Below are 17,977 nucleotides of genomic sequence, written 5' to 3'. Positions count from 1 at the left end.
TCTTCCAAATCTGGTTCTGCCTGCAAATGCCACTGCCCTTTCTGCCTCAAACACAAGTGTCACAGCTGGGTAAAACCCAGCCAGTGGGCCATATGCCAAAGACACTGTAGTCTGTAGAGGATGACTGTAGAAGGGCATTCTCCCCTTTGAAACCATACCAAAGAAGCCAACAATGTCACTTTCCACCTCTGTAGAAAAAAATGACAGTTCACAAGGAAATGTTGAGCTTTCTCACAGGCTCAGAAGGAGGGGAATCTTTGAAAGGAGTTGAGGTTTCAGAAAATTTCTTTATTTAAAATCTTACCCTATAATCCTTGCCTGTACTCCTAGCTACAATCCTATGCTACAATCCTATGCTGCAATCCTAGCTATAACCCTACTCTACAATCCTCCTCTACGCTGGTGATGACGAAAACGGTTTAAGGATGACTCTTCCATTCTTGTCACCTCCTTCCACTTCTTCACTTTCACAATGAGTGGCACAAGACTGGATGCAGGCTTGGCCAATTTTACAAATGGATGCTGTACAAAGAGAAAAAAAAAAAACCAAGGAATCATTACTTTCTAAGCTAAGAGCCTCAAAGGCAGGGGAATATTTTTTAAATGAAAAGGGACATGAGTCAGAGTAGGTGTAAGGAGCAACAGTGGAGTAACAGTGGCACAGCTTGCTGCAAGAGCTGCTAAGTGCCCCAGGCCCAGAAATACTTCAGGTCTGAGCATCTTGATCTCTTTCAAGATGTCTCTGCTCATTGCACTTGGGCCAGATGACCTTTACAGGTCCCTGACAGCCCAGCCCAGCCCAGGATTCCTGACTGTTTTCATTTGAACAGGACCAAGAGTAGAGGTGAGCAGGAGGAGGGCTCATCTGATGCCTTGCACTGCAGTGCAGGAGGAGCCCATCCCTGGGACACTGTTTCCCCTGTAGCCCCTGGGCATTTTACCCGCAGCCGCTTCTTGGCAGACCAGCGCCGCGCCTCGTCTGTCTGCAGGCAGCAGCTCAGGAAGTCACGCAGCAAAGGGGAGAGGAGCTTGGGCTGCTGCAGCTCTGGGGTCCCATTTGTGGCTATCAGGATCTGAGCCTGGAGAGAAAGGAAACACCAGTCTCTCAGCTGCTTCTGTCACGTCTGGAACTGCTCTCCCACATCCCACTGTTTCAGCTGCACTCTGCAGTGGCCCTTTCTGCTGTAGCACAGAGGCAGAGATGACTTTCCTGGACCAACAAAACCCCAAAGCCCGATGCAGCCACAGCTTTTCCAACATGCAGCAGATCTTGCCTTGGCAGCTGATTTCGTTGACTGACCTTGTTAGTGGAAACTACATCAGCAAAAGCACATTTCCTTCTCTGAGAATTCACCTGACCAGCTTGACAGGCTCTTTGGAAGGAGGACTTTGCTCTACTAAGTCACTCTACTATTTCCTAGCATTATTACATGAAAAGCATCTCTGCAGTGCTTGTTGGTCCCTTAAGCACAACTGCCATCAAACCAAAGTCACCAAGCTTTTTGCTTGGTTCTTGAAAATAATGGTAGTTGAAAGTAAAAAAATGAAATCTCTCAGTTATTCCTCAGGTAAGGAAACAAATGTTTGGAATCTCATCTTCAACACAGACACCTGAAGATGCACGCAGAAATGTCTTGGGAGGAAAATGCCTGTTTGGCCACACAGGAAACACCCGCACCTCTGTCTCTCAGCAGACTGCAAATTTCAGCTTCCCTTACACAGCAAGAGGGAAATGCTGGTGCTCAAATCAGAAGAGGAAGAAATGCCATCCCTATGGTAGCCCTCTGCTCATTTGGATCCTCAAGTCAATGCATTAATGGTATGCCCATCCTAGGCAGGGCAAGGAAGCAAAGGGGTGGCTTGGGCAGGCTCTCCGCATCACCAGGCTTCAGCTGGGTGACATGGAGAAGTTGGTTTGGGTTAGGAAAGAAAGATGGTCACTAAGTGTTTCAGCGCCACTGCACAAGAAGCACGAGAGTCTCTGTGGTCTTCACAACCTCTTGTCCAGGTTTCAGGCAAGTTTCCCTGTGAGAAGAATGGGGGTGCACTTCTTCTCTCCAAACTACTGTTTTAAAAACTTTGTTGGGTTTGGGTTTCTTTCCTTCATTTCAGGAAAGATAATACCAGTTCTAAGATGCTTGTTTCCTGTTGGTAGGGCCATCTACACAGCCAAAAGAGCTGGAAGGACTTCTAAGCTAAAGCCAAATGTTGCCTGAGAAAGGGAGATTGTGTGAGTGGGGTAAGGCTTGAGTTCCCCCACGGATGCAAGCAGAAGTCCAGCAGATGCTGATGTGCTGCAGGGACATTTTCAGAAAGGGACCGTGGGGGAAGTAGTTCCAGCAGATGGCAATGGGATTTTGTGCAATGGCACACAGAACGTGGGACAGGGAAGAAAGACGGAGGGATCAGAGAGTATTTGCACCTTACCGAGGCAGGATTTTCATTGTAATAAGGAGGTTCTCCTTCCACCATTTCGATGGCCACAATTCCAAAGGACCATATGTCCACTTTGGGGCCATATGGTTGACCGTTCACCACTTCAGGGGCTCTCCACCAGTAACTCCCGATCACCGAGCTCTGTCTACTCTGCTCAGGGGTCAGTTGAGCAGAGAGGCCAAAATCGGCTGGGGAGAAAGCAAAAGACTGTTTTGATTGGAATGCTGTGCAATTAGGAAAGCAAGCCAAAGAATTGCCCAGTAGAAGTTTGAGAATGTGCTGTTGAATCTCTTGCAACTGTCCCTGCTCTGTTCCCTCAGGACTTTAGCCAAGTAAATATGGCATTGGCTACTTCCAAAATCCCCACATGTTTTACATTGCCTCCAACAGTGCCTTGTGTTCCCCTGAAGCTTTAGACTTGTAGCTCCCTCCCTCTGGAAGGGACACACACAGAGCAGTGCCACTCTGGACTCCTTGTTCCTTGCAATAGGTCTGTGCACGTTGCAACCGTGTGGTCAGCTCACAGCAGGGCTCCCTGCACTGCCACCAACCCCATTTTGGGGGACTGCCAGTCACTCAAAAGCAGCCCCACACCCCCCATATCCCTGGAATGCTGCACCTGACAAAGAATATACTGACCTAGCTTGACAGAGCCATCAGTTCTGAGAAGGATGTTGAGGCTCTTCACATCTCGGTGCATCACATGGTTGGAGTGGAGAAAATCCAGTCCTTTCAGACACTGAAAGGGAAACCAGAAACAGGGGGGCAAAAATCAGGGATGTGACTTCATCACACAAGAAAAGAAACAGGTCTCAAAGATTCCCCCTCTCCAGGGGAATGGGGAGTAATGGCAGAGCACAGTGCTATTGAGGGGAAGAGCTTGCTGCTCCAACACTAGCAGAGCAGCAGCTTTGTAAAGAAAGGCACGTCAGCTTTTCAAGGAGCACCAGGAACTGCTGGTGTAGACTTTCCCCTGCAAACCAGCTGGAATGACTGCTGCTGCAGTGGATGTGCTCAGAGGTAAAGAGCATTTTGGCTCTACTGCCAACCTTTTCAGCTGAGGACTGAGAGAAATGAGTCTCTCTTTTCTTTGCTGTTCCTTTCAAATGCTGCCACCACCACCTTTGCTTTTACAGGCAAGGAATGCAGTGCAGACAGGCCAAAGTTTAGAGAGGCAAGATGGAGAACAGCAAATGCAAGAGACAGAATGAGAATGCAACAGTAGGAGATAAGAGGACAAGATCAGAGTCCAGTGAGTGCAGGGGCCGTGGCAGACAGTACACTTGAGATGCTCCTGCTTGCCCATAGTATACCAGCGACACAGAAACAAAGCCTGGCACATGGAATTGCACTTGTTCTGAGCCTCTTTCCCAGACAATCCTGCCCAAGCCCTCAGAAGCACAGCTGGGATCCCTGACTGACCTCCCGACTGACAACGGCAATCTCATCTTCGGACATGTCAGTCTCATTGATGACGTTGTACAGAGTGCCTCCATCCATGTACTCCATCACCAGCCAGAGTTCCTCACGCACAATGTAGCTGAAAGAAGGAAACAAGGCCATGCAGGTGAACATGCATACATTGGTTTCTTTGCTTGATCCTTGTTTCTATCCTTTGTGGTCCCTTTGTGACAAGGATAGAATTCAAGGAATAGCCATTCCCTCCAGGCTGTGCATTGTTTGCAGTCTGTGCAGTCTCAAGGAGAATGGCACGTCTGTGATAAAGGAGATGCCTCTGATGGCCAGCCGGCAAAAATGCAGACAATTTTCCAACTAGGTCTTTGAAAGCCAGGGAAGACCCATGGAGACAAAATACACTCTCTTCCCATCCATCAGAGATGAGTAGAGAAATAATAATTACCACCTCTCTTTTCTGCCAGTGGCCAAAGTGGGTTTTTAACCTTGCATGCTTTTAGTATGTAAGCAAACCTTCATGAGATGAGACTGTGACCACTCACCTGTCTAAATAATTCACAATGTGGGGGCTCCTATTCCTCTTCAGGACTGTGATTTCATTAATGGTTAATTGCTTCCTCCTCAGCCCTTGAAGATTGATTTTCTTGATGGCCACCTAGAACGACATTGAAAATCAGTAACTTTAGAAGTTGGTGGCATGACACCACAACACACATGGGACAAGTGATTTTGCAATGACACAGGTGAGCCGTGCCAAAGTGCCTTGTGATTAGACAAGGAAGTCATTAGGAACTGACATTCCAACAGGCCATTTCTCTGCTCCTTTGGGGGCCAATTACAGGACACCAGGCCACTGACGTTTTGCCTTGTCCACTTGTTAGCAACGGTGTCTCAGCTATCACCCACAAAGCTGTGTGCACACTCTCTGTTTCTCTCTCTGTACTTCAGAAGAAGTAATGCGTGCCTTGGTACTCTGTGGATACATCCTGGGCTATAAGCAGGGCTTGCGGCTTTTAGGGACACCTTGCAGATCTCTCCCTACATGCAGTTCCCAAGTGCAGCACAGCACGTGGCTAAAGAACTGCCAGGAACATTCAGATGTATTTGCTGGCAGCCAGAAATGAGAATTTTGGACTCTGAAGTTGTAGCCCGCAAGAGCAGTGAGACGCTCTAAGGCACCACCTTTGTTGGAGCAATTGAGAGCCAGGGAGAGCGTTCTTCTCGGAAAGGAACCGCTGCCCTCCTTGCCTTCCTTCTGGCAGCTGAGCAGGACAAAGAGTGTCCCACATGCAGTTGGCAGGCTGGCACCAGGCTGTGCTTCTTGTGCCTTTGCAGCAAAGCTCTGCCCACAGCTCCAGCCCCACCTGACACAAGAGAGGAAAGCCCTGGAGAGCAGCAGAATCTGCGGGGGCTGTTGGCATTTACCTCTCGTCCTGTGGCAGTGTTGACTGCTCTGCAAACGGCTCCAAAACCCCTAGAAACAAAACAACAGCAAAGAAAGGAGAAGTCATTTTGATCTTGGAGTGAAAACCAGCCCAGACAGGAGATGCCTGCTGGAAATGCCTCCAACCTGCAGCATGCAGGAGGGGTCTGCCTGAAAGGAGATGATGTGTTTTCCTGTCCAGTGCATGGGCACTGGGCCTGTTCCTGAAGCACTGGGGTTTAGTGCCTCAGCTCAAAAGGCCAGGTGATTCTTTCATCTTGGAATTCAGTTTCTAAACTAGGAGGTTTTATCCTGACCATAGACTATTTACTTCAGCCAACTCTTAGGAAGAATTGTTCCTGAGAAGTGTTATCTCACTGCTATGCTAGGGGGTGGGTGGCTGTGTCTGGTAATGAAATGGAAGTGTCTTTGACAGTGCCTTCTGACTACGCTTACAAATGCTGGCCAGTTCTGAGAGATGGGGCAGACTAACACCAGCATCTGAATATGTTTGCAGCTTGCCTGACTTGATAGATGTTCCAGCAGCAAATCACCTGCCCCATGATTATGTAGAAGTAACTGTGGTTGGACTCACCCTCTGCCAAGATTTTCCAGTTCAGTGTATTTCCTCAGGGGATTTTCCATGCTCGCCATTTTCCCTGAGGGAAACAAAATGCAAGATGCTCCCTTGAAAGCAGAGGCCCCACCCTCCAAGAGATACAACCCCAGTCTGGGGCTCTGAGTCCTTTGTGGTCAGCTGGGTAACAACAACAACAATGACCGCAACAAGGCAGGCAGCTCTGCAGTACAAATGGCCATCACAGACACTGATTTTCTACAGTCCTGTGAAGAAATCTCTTGACAGAAAACAAAGCACAGGGAGATGCATTCCCGGGAGAGGAGGGCATCTTCTCTGCCTTGCAGCAGTTTGCCAAAAGAATGCCTTTCCCTTTGTAAAGCAAAGCAGCTCATGCTATAACCAATCCCAAGGGGGCCTTCAGCATCATTTGGTCCAGCTCTGCTGACACGTGCACACAATACACTGTCCCTCAGAGAAGAAAGACACAAGACGTACTCAGGAGCTCCAGGGAGTTGTCCTCCATCTTCTGTTGCTGGGCAGCAGCTGTGTCAGGGCTGGAGCTGAACAAACTGCCCGGGCTCCACTTCTTAGCTGGACCAGCAAAGGCTCCTTTAGGTGACACTGCTGCTGCAGGTTCAACAGAAGAGCCTGTGGAATTCTGACACAACAAAGGAGTTGGTGTCAGAAAAGTGGCTGGCAGAGATTAGCCCCAGATCCTCTTTCAAATGCAAGGCCTTAGGAAGGTGCTGTCAGCCACATGCAGGGCTCTGCCATGGGTTTGTTCTGATGGTCACTTCTCCAACTGGATGGGTCAAGCCCAAAGGCTGGTTTTACTCAAGTTCATGGCCAGATTAATTTTCCGTTTTCTCCAAAATTCATTTGCATGGCTTTTCTGAAGGGTGACTGCCAAAATGACCATTCCTCTTTCTCCCAAGGACTCTTTTTTCCCCCTCCAGGTGTTGCCCGAGCGAAGTGAAAAACACAAACCAACAAGGAGTCAGTTTATGTCTTATGTGCTTTATTCGGGGCCCGGGGTCCTGGGGACTAGCGTCCCAAATCAGGATTCCCAAAGACCCTCATCAAGACTCAGGTTTTTATACCTTTTTACAAAGATTACTTCATCATACTACGTGACAAACAGAAAAATTCTTTGATCAAAGCAATGATGTTCATCTACTAGGTAACAGACTTCTAAAGTAATAAATTCTACATGCTTGTCTTATTTAAAACTATAGGTTAATTACCAAAATTTACTTTTCCCCGTCACTAGACCCCCTCCTAGTAATATTTCAAACTTTATCTTTAAGACGGTTTTCCCTTTCAGCATGTTCTTCATGCTTTGCTAATCCCTTTGATTATTGTTTCCACAGACCCAGCACATTCCCAGGCTACCTTCCCAAGGCCTAGTGCCCTAATGCTAGCCAAGAAGCCTTAGCATAACTACTGCTATACGATTTTCTGATATTTTGTTAACAATTCCCCCCTTTTGAGCATTCTTCAAAAATCTTCTTTGCAAGGATGCTCAATTCTTCAAGTTGTGGTTTCAACATACGGCGGGGGAGCAGTTCTTCTAGAAGTTGGAGCCATTACTTCACTTCGGGTTACTGCTTTCATGATCTTCCGGGTATGAATTCCTTCCCAGATAATCATTCCCAGAAGGCACCTGTATGAGATTACTACTACAATAATGATTATTACAATCATGATCATATATTGTATCACTGAAGAGATCCAACCAGAGATCTGGATTCTAAATGAGCTAAATAAAGCTCCAACCCAATTATGTTCTGCCTCCTTCTCTACCTCCTGGACTTTTGATTAAATTTGGTCTAATTGGCTAATATCCCTCTCTACTTCGGTAGTCACATTTGGGATGTGTATACAGCAATGGTCATCTTTACCCTTCAAATACCCACACACCCCATGTTCCTTGAGTAATATCATATCCAATGCCATACGATTCTGTACTGTCATCCTCGTGGTTGCCTGTAACTGCAAATTAACATCTTTGAATCCTTTTTTTGTGACTGCAGCTAGTCTTTTGGTTTGTCCCATTAACTTATATAACATTTCCCTATTACGATAAGTTGAAATTTGGGCAAACAAAGATTCCAATACCCACCCGAATTTTACTCCTCCTGATGGTTCATGCCACTCATCCTCAGGACCTAACTCATCTCCGGTTTTTCGTCGGGTCCGTCTTTTCATTTCCTCACTTCTTAATTTTGACTGTTTCCAAAATGGTCATAAAGTAGGTACCCCTAAGGTTATCTGAATGACAGGACCATCTATGGGCATGTGAGTAGTCCATTGTCCGTGTCCCATAATCCAAACTAAATTCCCTGGGCTCCTAACCATTGTATTTTTGCAATCCAATTGATTTGTCCCTTTTAAGGTTCCTTTAATAGTATGGCTATATCCTTGACATTCACATCCCCATTTCAATAATATTAACACCGGTACTAACCCGATTTGGTTTTCTGGACTATCACATGTAAACACTTGTGTGCAGTTCCAATTCCCTAATTGCTCCTTCCCTTTCTGATGAGCCGAGTCTCCCCTTATGACCCTCCCATGAGTTTGATTTTTCAAACCTTTCCATTCTATACACCATCCTATGTCCCCTAAGTAACTATATGTCTCCAGTAAGCTTGGTCCCCAAATGGCCTGCCAATTTTCCCACTGAACTTTATTTTCTTGACATACCATCTCATAATAATGCTCTACAATAGATTGATCAGTTTTCCGGATCTCATCATATTCACACCATCCCACGTCCTTAAATCTACCTATCTTTGTAAAAATCGAATTTGGAAGTGCTTTACAATCTGCACGTTGTCCTGGAGTTGACCACTGTTTCCGAACCACCATCAGCCGTTCTACTGTTTTAGTTCGATTGTGTAATTCATTCCTACATTCCCGGATCCCGTTCTTTGCCATGGTTGGCATATTCGTCACAGGGATTACTCCCCATGGTATAGGATCTCCAGCAGCGTGTGGTAAAGGTAGACAAGTCGTAATGGTTGTTACATTCTGAATTTGACCAAAATTCTTTATGAGTCTTACCACCAAATTTTCTTGATCAGCACTTCTGACTAAATGGTCAATTTCTGGTGTTTGTCTAGTCACTTTTGTCTCCGTCTCCCAGATAGACACGGTTATTGTCTCCATCCCCCACCATTCATCATGGGCTATCCAACAAATGTAATTTCCTTCATCTACCCCCCCCGCACATCTTTGATAGTCAGAGTCAACAACTCCGGTCTTTCCTGTAGTTTGTATTTTTTCCCCAGAAACCAAATTTCTCTTGAACCACCATCCGTAATCCGAAAACTTTCTTCTCGATTCCAAGTTACAGCTGAGAATGACATCTCTCCCTCTGACAGCTTTGTAGACACTATGTTGAGGGCGTATCCCTACATTTGTATGTGGTCTGGCTTTCACTTTCCTTAACCCATAATTTCCATTAGTCCCACAGGACACTACACACAAATATTGTTCTTCTGTCTCCCCTATTCGAGGATTAGTGATATTCAACCATCCCTTTCCTGTCATTCCTTCCAACCACCAGCTTGTCTCTTTTGTTTGACTTTCCCATCCTTGTTCTTGATTCCGTTTCCACCATTTGACCTGTATCTTCCACCTACAAATCTTTTCTAACCTGAACATACAGCTTATCCGCAACGGAGGGCCATCCCATATATCTACTCGGGTACTTACGGGTATTACTGATATTGGGTAATCTCCGACCGCTGCCTCATCCTCAGCCAAAACCTTTACTTCAAAATCCCCATATGCAAAACTGTTTCTTATCCAAACGATACAAGCAAATTGACCACCTTGATGTCTCTGAATGCCAGGTATTTGAAGGGTAGTATTTCCTCTTTGCTGATTCTCGTCCCAAAATTTTGTGACTCCGTCCTTTATTACTTTTCCTGATCGTCTCCATCCGGCAATTATGTCAGTGAATCCAGCTCCCTGATTGTCAGAAAACAGACACGTTAATTTCAGAGTAGCATTTTCAGGTATTACTACTAAAGGCTCAGGAACATCCACTACCACAAAAGCATTTGACAGATATGCAATATATAAAAACACAGTTATCAGTGCTTTGCTCTGAACACCATTCGGGTAGCAGATAGCGGTTGCACCTCCCATTTCGACGGGGCCTTCTTTACGCGGGTATAGTGTATCCAACTGTCGATCCCTTCGACCTTCACTGTGGTGTAAGTTGTCATTATCACCTGGTGAGGACCGTCCCATGTTTCTTTTAATGGCTCAGCGTTCCAATTCTTCACATACACCTGATCTCCGGGAACAATGTCGTGAACAGGATTTTCCAACGGCAATGGGCGGTTCCACTGCAGAGTTCCTCGGATGGCTGTAAGAGTTTTGTTTAGTGACAGCACATAGTTCATCAACACTTGATTTCTTACCAAATGAGGGTTTCCCTGATAGGTGGATGCATGGTAAGGTTTGCCATACAGAATTTCGTATGGGCTTACACCAACTTTCTCCCTTGGTTTGATTCTTATTCTTAGTAGGGCCAGTGGTAAAGCTTGTGGCCACTGGATTTTGGCTTCCTGGCATATTTTCTTGATCTGCCCTTTTAGTGTCTGATTCATCCTCTCTACCTGTCCACTCGATTGAGGTCTCCACGGAGTATGTAAGTTCCACATGATTCCCAACATCCTAGCTATCTCCTGCACAATTCCTGCCACAAAATGAGGACCCCTGTCCGATGATAGCCCTAATGGCACCCCAAATCTAGGGATTATTTCTCTCAATAACGTTTTAACTACTTCTTTAGCCTGATTTGTTCTGCAAGGGAAAGCTTCTGGCCATCCCGAAAAGGTACACACATAAACCAATAAATATTTATACCCCTGTGCTTTAGGTAACTCAGAAAAGTCTACTTGCCAATGGTCTCCAGGCTGTGGTCCAATTTGTATTTTACCCATTTGCACCTGTTTTCTTACCACCAGATTGTTCTTAATACACAAAGGGCACATAGCATTGATCCTTTTAGCCATTGTTAGCATCTGGTTAGAGATTATCTCATTTTTCAAGAATTTTGTCAGCGCCTCTGCTCTTCAATGGCATTTATTATGTTCTATTTCCAAAACTGTTTCCATGATCCTCTGAGGCAGTACCACCTGTTCAGTAGAAGTTACATACCAGCCTCTTAATTTTTCCAAGCTTGAACAAATGCTGCCAATTTTTCATCATCTGGCGAGTAGAGGGGTCGTTGATCCATAAACGGTGTGGCTGGATTGATTCGTGTGGGCAGTAATACCAACTGAGTCCATACCTTTCGGGCTGCCTGCTTGGCCATCCGGTCTGCCAACTGGTTCTCTTGGAATGCTTTCCCTTCCTCGTTTCAGTGTCCTCTCACATGCATCACCGCAACAGCCTGTGGCTTATGGATAGCTTCTAAAAGAGCTTTTACTTCTTCCCGGTGTTTAATTAATGATTCTTGGGAATTCAGCAGGCCCCTCTCTTTCCAAAGGGCACCATGTACATGTACCACCCCAAAGGCGTATTTAGAATCTGTCCATATGTTTACCCTCTTCCCTTGACTTAATATGAGAGCACGTGTTAGGGCCCAGACTTCAGCCTTCTGGGCCGAGGTCCCAGGAGGCAAAACTTTGGCCTCTATCACTTGTTGTAAGGTGACCACCGCATACCCAGCATACCTGGTTCCATTCTCCACAAAGCTTGATCTGTCCGTGAACAGTTCCCAATCGGGATTCTCCAAGGGCTCATCTTTTAAGTCCTTTCGGCTGGCATATACTTGCTCAATGACTTCCACACAGTCATGTGCCAGTTTTCCAGTTTCCTCTTCTGCTCTTAAGAATTCTGCTGGGTTAAGATGATTAGTCGATTTTAATTCAATATCATCCTGCTCTCTCAGCAATGCCTGGTATTGTAACATCCGACTTGAGGATAACCAATGCCCCCCTTTTTGTTCTAAAACAGTCAACACCATATGGGGAACGTATACCTCCATTTTTTTTCCAAGAGTTAATTTCCTGGCTTCTTGTATCAATAGTACCATTGTGGCCACTGCTCTCAAGCATCCTGGCCATCCAGCACTAACTGAGTCCAATTGTTTGGAAAAGTATCCTACCGGGCGTTTCCATGATCCCAATGTTTGGGTGAGCACTCCCAATGCCAATTTCTGCCTCTCGGTCACATAGAGTTGAAAATCTTTATTGAGGTCAGGCAATCCCAGTGCCAGAGCTTCTCTCAGTGCCTGTTTGAGGGCCTGGAATGCTTTTTCCTCAATCTTGCCCCATTTCAGTTTGGGATTTTTCACAGCCTCATAGAGAGGTTTGGCCTTTAATCCAAAATCAGGGATCCATAACCTGCACCACCCCACCATTCCCAAGAATTACCTCAATTCTTGATGATTTCGTGGGGTCGGGATAGCACAGATAGTCTGAATTCGATTGACCCCCAACTTACACACTCCTTGAGAAATTTCACATCCTAAGTAGATAACTTGTGGTCTTACCACTTGCGCTTTTTCTTTGGACATCCGGTATCCAGCCTGACCTAGCATGTTCAGCAGATCGATGGTCAACTTCAAACAAATCTCTTTATCTGCAGTAGCAAGAAAAATATCATCTACATATTGCAAAATTACAAATGAGAAAGGTGACTCCTTTACCTGTGTTGTCTTCCATTCTTCTAATTCTCGAGCCATTTGATTCCCAAATATTGTAGGTGAGTATTTGAATCCTTGAGGCAGACGACACCAAGTGAGTTGTTTCTTCCTCCCTGTCTCTGTGTCTTCCCACTCGAAAGTAAAATATTTCCTGCTTTGAAATGCCAAAGGGATGCAGAAGAACGCGTCCCTTAAATCAATTACTGAGAACCACTGAAATTTTTCTGACACAGATATTAACAAGGTATAAGGATTAGCCACCACTGGATGAATGTCCTTAGTGATATTATTAATGACCCTTAGATCCTGGACTAACCTATACTTACCATGTGGTTTTCTTACTGGGAAAATGGGAGTATTAAACTCAGATTTACATTCCTGCAAAATACCTATGGTCAGGAATTGGGATATCATCGGGGACACTCCTTTCTTTGCTTCCATTTTTAAAGGATATTGCTTTATTCTTACCGGGCTGGCTCCTTCTTTTAATTCCACTACTACTGATTGTGCAGCCTTAGATTTTCCCGGAATACCTGTTTCCCATACCCAGGGGACCACAGCCAACTCTATTTCTTTGGGGACTTCTACTGACTCCACTTCCCTAACCAAAAACAGTTTAGATATGTTTTCTTCTGGTATTTCTAATTTCGCCCTTCCTTTTTCAAATGTTATTTTTGCTTGCAACACAGACAGCAAGTCCCTTCCTAATAAAGATTCAGGGCTATTGGGCATATACAAAAACTGGTGGTCAAATTCTTTCCCCCCAAATTTAATGTCCACAGGTCGCAAAAATGATCGTTCTTCTATTTGACCTGTTACCCCAACCACTTGGATTTTAGAATCACTTAATGGCCCGACCTGTGTGTTTGTAGCTGAGTATGTGGCTCCCGTATCTACCCGAAATTCCAGTGGTTCCCCCTCTATTTCCAGAATCACCTTTAAATCCCGGTCTAGTCAGCTTTGATTCTGATAGCTTCCCATCATAAAGGCTTGAGCGACACCTTGCGGTCCTCTTTGGAAAGGACTCCCGTCACTCAGTTGGCCCGGACTCCCCATGGACACCACCCCGTTATCTCCCATACCTCCATTAAGGGGGCATTCATTCTTCCAATGTCCTCGATTTTTGCATAGGGCACACTGGTCAAATTCCAGTCTCGATCGTCCCCCAGTCTGCCCTGCCATTCCAAATCCCCCTCTCCCACCATTTGCCGCCATACCCATTCCTCTTCTGCCCCTACCGCGGCCTCTTCCTCTCCCTCGGAAAGTTCCTTCAGCAGCTTGCTGCAACACAACCAACATGCTAGCTTGCTGTCTTTTAGCAGTTTCCTTTTCACGATTATTATACACCTTCCACGCCACTTCCAGCAATTTCTCCAAATTCTGAGTTTCTTCCCCTTCCAACTTTTGTAATTTCTTCCTTATATCCTCCTGTGACTGTCCCATGAATATCAATGCCAGCTGTAACTTCCCTGATTCCTCCTCTACTTCTAAATTAGTAAACCGCTTAGCAACCTCTTTCAACTGTTCCAGGAAAGCCGATGGGGACTCGTTCTTTTCCTGCCACACCGAATACAACTTTGACCAATTTAATGTTTTCGGGATTCCCGCCCGTACCCCTTCAATCAATAATTCCTGGTAAGCCTTCAACCTCTGGTATCCTCCAGTCGAATTGGGATCCCACTCCGGATCCTCCCTGGGCACTAAATCATTTAAAGTGCCATCCGCTACTCGCAATCGTAGCATTTCCCGAGCCTTTTCAGACATTACTCTAAATACCATTTCTTTCTCAGTGGAGTCCATAACTGTATCTAACAATACCTGCAAATCATTCCAGTCAGGGTTTTGAGTCTTTATAACCATTTTTACCACTCGTGCGACCCGATCCGGGTCCTCGCGATACAAACCAGCTGATTGTTTCCAAATCATTAAATCATTCGGGGAAAACGGCACTTTTACCATTATCCTGTCCCCCTGTGGTCCTACCACTTCTTGCAAAGGATCCATCAAAGAGGGTTGTACCATCCTGCCCCCTTTCCCTCCTACCTGACCTCTCCTGGTCCTTTCCGATAAAGGAGTTCTAGGCTTTTCCTTTTCCCTCATTTTCTCTCTACCGTCCTCTTCCTCTGAATCTCCCTTGTCTGAAGATTCTAGAGGAGGAGCACTGGGTGCTACCAGCATTGAAACATCCTCCTCAGGTTCTTTGAATGTGACAGAACAGCACTTACAATTTTCCCTGCTTTTACAACCTAAACATTTGTCATCTACAGTAACGTTCAACACCAACAAACCACACTCTTTCTGCCACTTCGGCTTTCCTTGCAAATAATAAAACAAATCCAAATACGGTATCTCATCCCATTTCTCATTATTCCGCAAAAAGTGCATCAAAGGAGTAATAATATCAGAATTCAAAGTACCATTCCGGGGCCATTGCATTCCCCCAGTCTCATATTGTGGCCAAACATAATTACAATAGTCCATTAATTTCTTTTTGCACAGTTCTTGCCCAAAATTACCCACTTTCCAATTTTTCAGCAAGCATCCAAGCGGAGAATCATCGGGGATCTCCATACCTACGGATGCCAATGCTTTGAAGTTTTTAAACGGCATCATGACACACTTAATCAACAAACACTCATTCACAATTTTATTATCTCACTCACACAACTTGATTATTCCACGTATTCCACCAATTCTTGCCTTTTCTCATCACTACAAGCGGCAAGTGCTGGTCCTGCACAGCTTCCTTGCCGTGTCTTACGGCCAGCGCCTAGGCTTTTACCACAACCACAGACGTCTTTTTTTTTTTACCCAGCCCTGCAGGAATTACTCTCCCGTCTTATAGGGCGACACCTTTATCAGAGGAATAAAGCACTTGTCGGGCTTACCTCACAGTCGTCCGTCAGGTGTGGGGTCGGGCACGGGTTGATGTCTCCCCAGAAATCACCTGGTGCCGGCGTGGAGTTGATCAGCTCGCGAACCGCCCCAGCAGCCTTCGGAGTCCTGCCGCGGTCGCCAGAAAACTGTTGCCTGAACGAAGTGAAAAACACAAACCAACAAGGAGTCAGTTTATGTCGTGCTTTATTCGGGGCCCGGGGTCCTGGGGACTAGCGTCCCAAATCAGGATTCCCAAAGACCCTCATCAAGACTCAGGTTTTTATACCTTTTTACAAAGATTACTTCATCATACTACGTGACAAACAGAAAAATTCTTTGATCAAAGCAATGACGTTCATCTACTAGGTAACAGACTTCTAAAGTAATAAATTCTACATGCTTGTCTTATTTAAAACTATAGGTTAATTACCAAAATTTACTTTTCCCCGTCACTAGACCCCCTCCTAGTAATATTTCAAACTTTATCTTTAAGACCGTTTTCCCTTTCAGCATGTTCTTCATGCTTTGCTAATCCCTTTGATTATTGTTTCCACAGACCCAGCACATTCCCAGGCTACCTTCCCAAGGCCTAGTGCCCTAATGCTAGCCAAGAAGCCTTAGCATAACTACTGCTATACGATTTTCTGATATTTTGTTAACACAGGGGCTGCAGACACACTTGCAGCTCCTTGTTCAAATATTCTACCTCTTCCCACAGAGTCCTCTTTCCCTCTGCCATCTTCAGAACATGCCCAGCCGGCAGCATTTCTGCTTGGGACAGTTTCTGTGCCTCAGGGGAATCCTGGGGCTCCTCACTCCCAGTCACTTGCTGGAAATCTGTGCAGGCTGCCAGGTGAGATGTCAACAGGTCCACCTCAAGTCAAAGAGAACAAAGCAGTCAGAGAGTCCAGCCTGTCCCTGTCAGCCAAGAGTCATCGACTGTGAGGAAAGGGAGAGACCAGATGTACAACGGATACAGACAGCTTGTTTCCAGATCCATCTGGGCCACCGTGTTCACCTGCAAGAACACCTCAAGAAACAAGGAGAGCGGGAACAGGAATGCCTTCAGATGCCTGCTGGCCAAAAGGCCAAAGAACTGCTGAAGGACAGGGACACACAGGGGGCTGAGGGGGCTGAGGAGGCTCTGACGCTGCAGGGACGGTGACCTTGAGCTGCTGGGGGCACTGAGGGCTGTGGGGGAGCAGAGGGCCATGGTGGCACTGAGGTGACAGGGAAGTGGCACAGGCTGAGGTGGGTGGCGGCTCTAAGGGGCTGGGATGGGTCAGAAGGGATGGAGTGGGGTGAGAGGACTGTGAGGGGCTGAAGAAACCAAAGGGGGCCGGGGCTTTGCCCAGGGGACGGTGGGGCTGAGGGGATGGAGGGGCCAGCAGGGAGCACAGAGGGCTCCGGGCCTGCAGCTCTGCCAGCCCTTGGAACCAATTCCAGAGGCTCCACTTTGACCACAGCTGCCCTGAAGACCTTGAGGACAGGCGCAGACTGCCGGGAGGCAGCAGGGAGAAGCCGAAGGCCACCAGCTCCAGCAGGGACCAGGGAGCTGCTGCTGCCAGCCCAGAGCCCGGCTGAGGCCGCAGGGCCGGTGGGGCAGGTGGGGCTGAGGGTGGCCTGGGCTTTGGCTGTGGGCTTGGGACAAACTTCTTCCTCACCCTGCTGGGGAGGCGCTGGGATTTTCCCTGCCCTGACTCAAGTGCAAGTGCTGCCAAAGGAAACTTGAGTCCTGATCCTGACTCAGTGTTCCCTTTGCTTCCCACATGTCCCACCTGCTGTCCCTGCCCAGGAGAGCTGCTCTGCATGGGAGGAAGAGACCCAGGGAGAGCCTGGGCACTTGGGCAGCTGCAATCCCTGCTGATGGAGCTGGGGCTAGAGGTGGTTACAGCTGGAGTGAGAGAGTTAGGAGTTGATGGTTATTTACCTCTGTGGGCTGGTATTTGTACAGGTATAGATGTATGTATATTGTTCTCTTGATGCATGTATATTGATGTGCTTACATCTGTATTTCTATTGTCATACTTGTTCAGATGTACGGCTGTAGAGTTGATGGGGTTGTAAGGATTCTTATACTGGTATATTGATGTTTGTATACGTCTCGCTTTATGTCATATGAAATATGAATTATACATTTACATCTGTATATTGTATGGTTATGTATTTACAAACATTTAAATATATCTTGAGTTGTCTGGTTATAGAATTCTTTTTCTTTAGTACTTGGTCTGGGATTCTTTAGAGGGATACTGATAGTTTTGTATTTTTATATGGGTTCTACAGTTTAAGTAATATGTAATGAATTAAATTGTTAATTTCCATTTATATTTGTGTGTAGTGAGTGGTTGTAGAGGCTGCAAGAAAATATTTTTTAACTGAAGTTTATATTTGTATCTATTTACATAGCCCAGTTGTAACAAGAAACTAGTTTTATTAGCTTTAATTGATGTTGTATGTTTCTCTACTGGCAGTGCAGATGTAGTAATTTAAAATAAATTTCATTTTTAAACCATATTCAGTTTAAATTCCATTTTTAAACGTAATTTTAAAGTTGATTTTTGTGTATTTTTAC

General features: G+C 45.9%; 1 protein-coding gene across 1 annotated transcript; it reads right to left on the bottom strand.

Annotated features, from left to right (window-relative positions):
* Window positions 1-381: 381 nt before the first annotated feature.
* On the bottom strand, window positions 382-16,615 carry LOC136372486 (serine/threonine-protein kinase PAK 3-like). The gene is made up of 13 exons (XM_066337083.1): window positions 16,371-16,615; window positions 15,414-15,555; window positions 13,928-14,082; window positions 13,608-13,806; window positions 6,351-6,513; window positions 5,871-5,934; window positions 5,278-5,326; window positions 4,395-4,507; window positions 3,859-3,976; window positions 3,076-3,175; window positions 2,428-2,624; window positions 942-1,079; window positions 382-522 (listed from the first exon to the last, which is right to left on the bottom strand). The coding sequence occupies exons 1-13, from the start codon at window positions 16,613-16,615 to the stop codon at window positions 382-384; spliced, it is 1,824 nt and encodes a 607-aa protein (XP_066193180.1).
* Window positions 16,616-17,977: the final 1,362 nt, after the last annotated feature.

This window comes from Sylvia atricapilla, chromosome 28 (assembly GCF_009819655.1).
Source record: "Sylvia atricapilla isolate bSylAtr1 chromosome 28, bSylAtr1.pri, whole genome shotgun sequence".
In the NCBI taxonomy this organism is placed as follows: domain Eukaryota; kingdom Metazoa; phylum Chordata; class Aves; order Passeriformes; family Sylviidae; genus Sylvia; species Sylvia atricapilla.
The sequence above is the reverse complement of the archived record's forward strand: the minus strand, read 5'-3'. Positions and strand labels throughout refer to the sequence as shown.

Excerpts from the sequence above, each read along its gene's own strand:
- LOC136372486 (XM_066337083.1), bottom strand. The coding sequence starts at position 16,615 with ATGGCCCTCTGCTCCCCCACAGCCCTCAGTGCCCCCAGCAGCTCAAGG. Across the intron at positions 6,514-13,607 it reads TGAATGCCCCCTTAATGGAG|AATTCCACAGGCTCTTCTGT; the intron begins GTATGGGAGATA and ends TTGTTGTGTCAG. Across the intron at positions 2,625-3,075 it reads TGATGGCTCTGTCAAGCTAG|CCGATTTTGGCCTCTCTGCT; the intron begins GTCAGTATATTC and ends CTTTCTCCCCAG.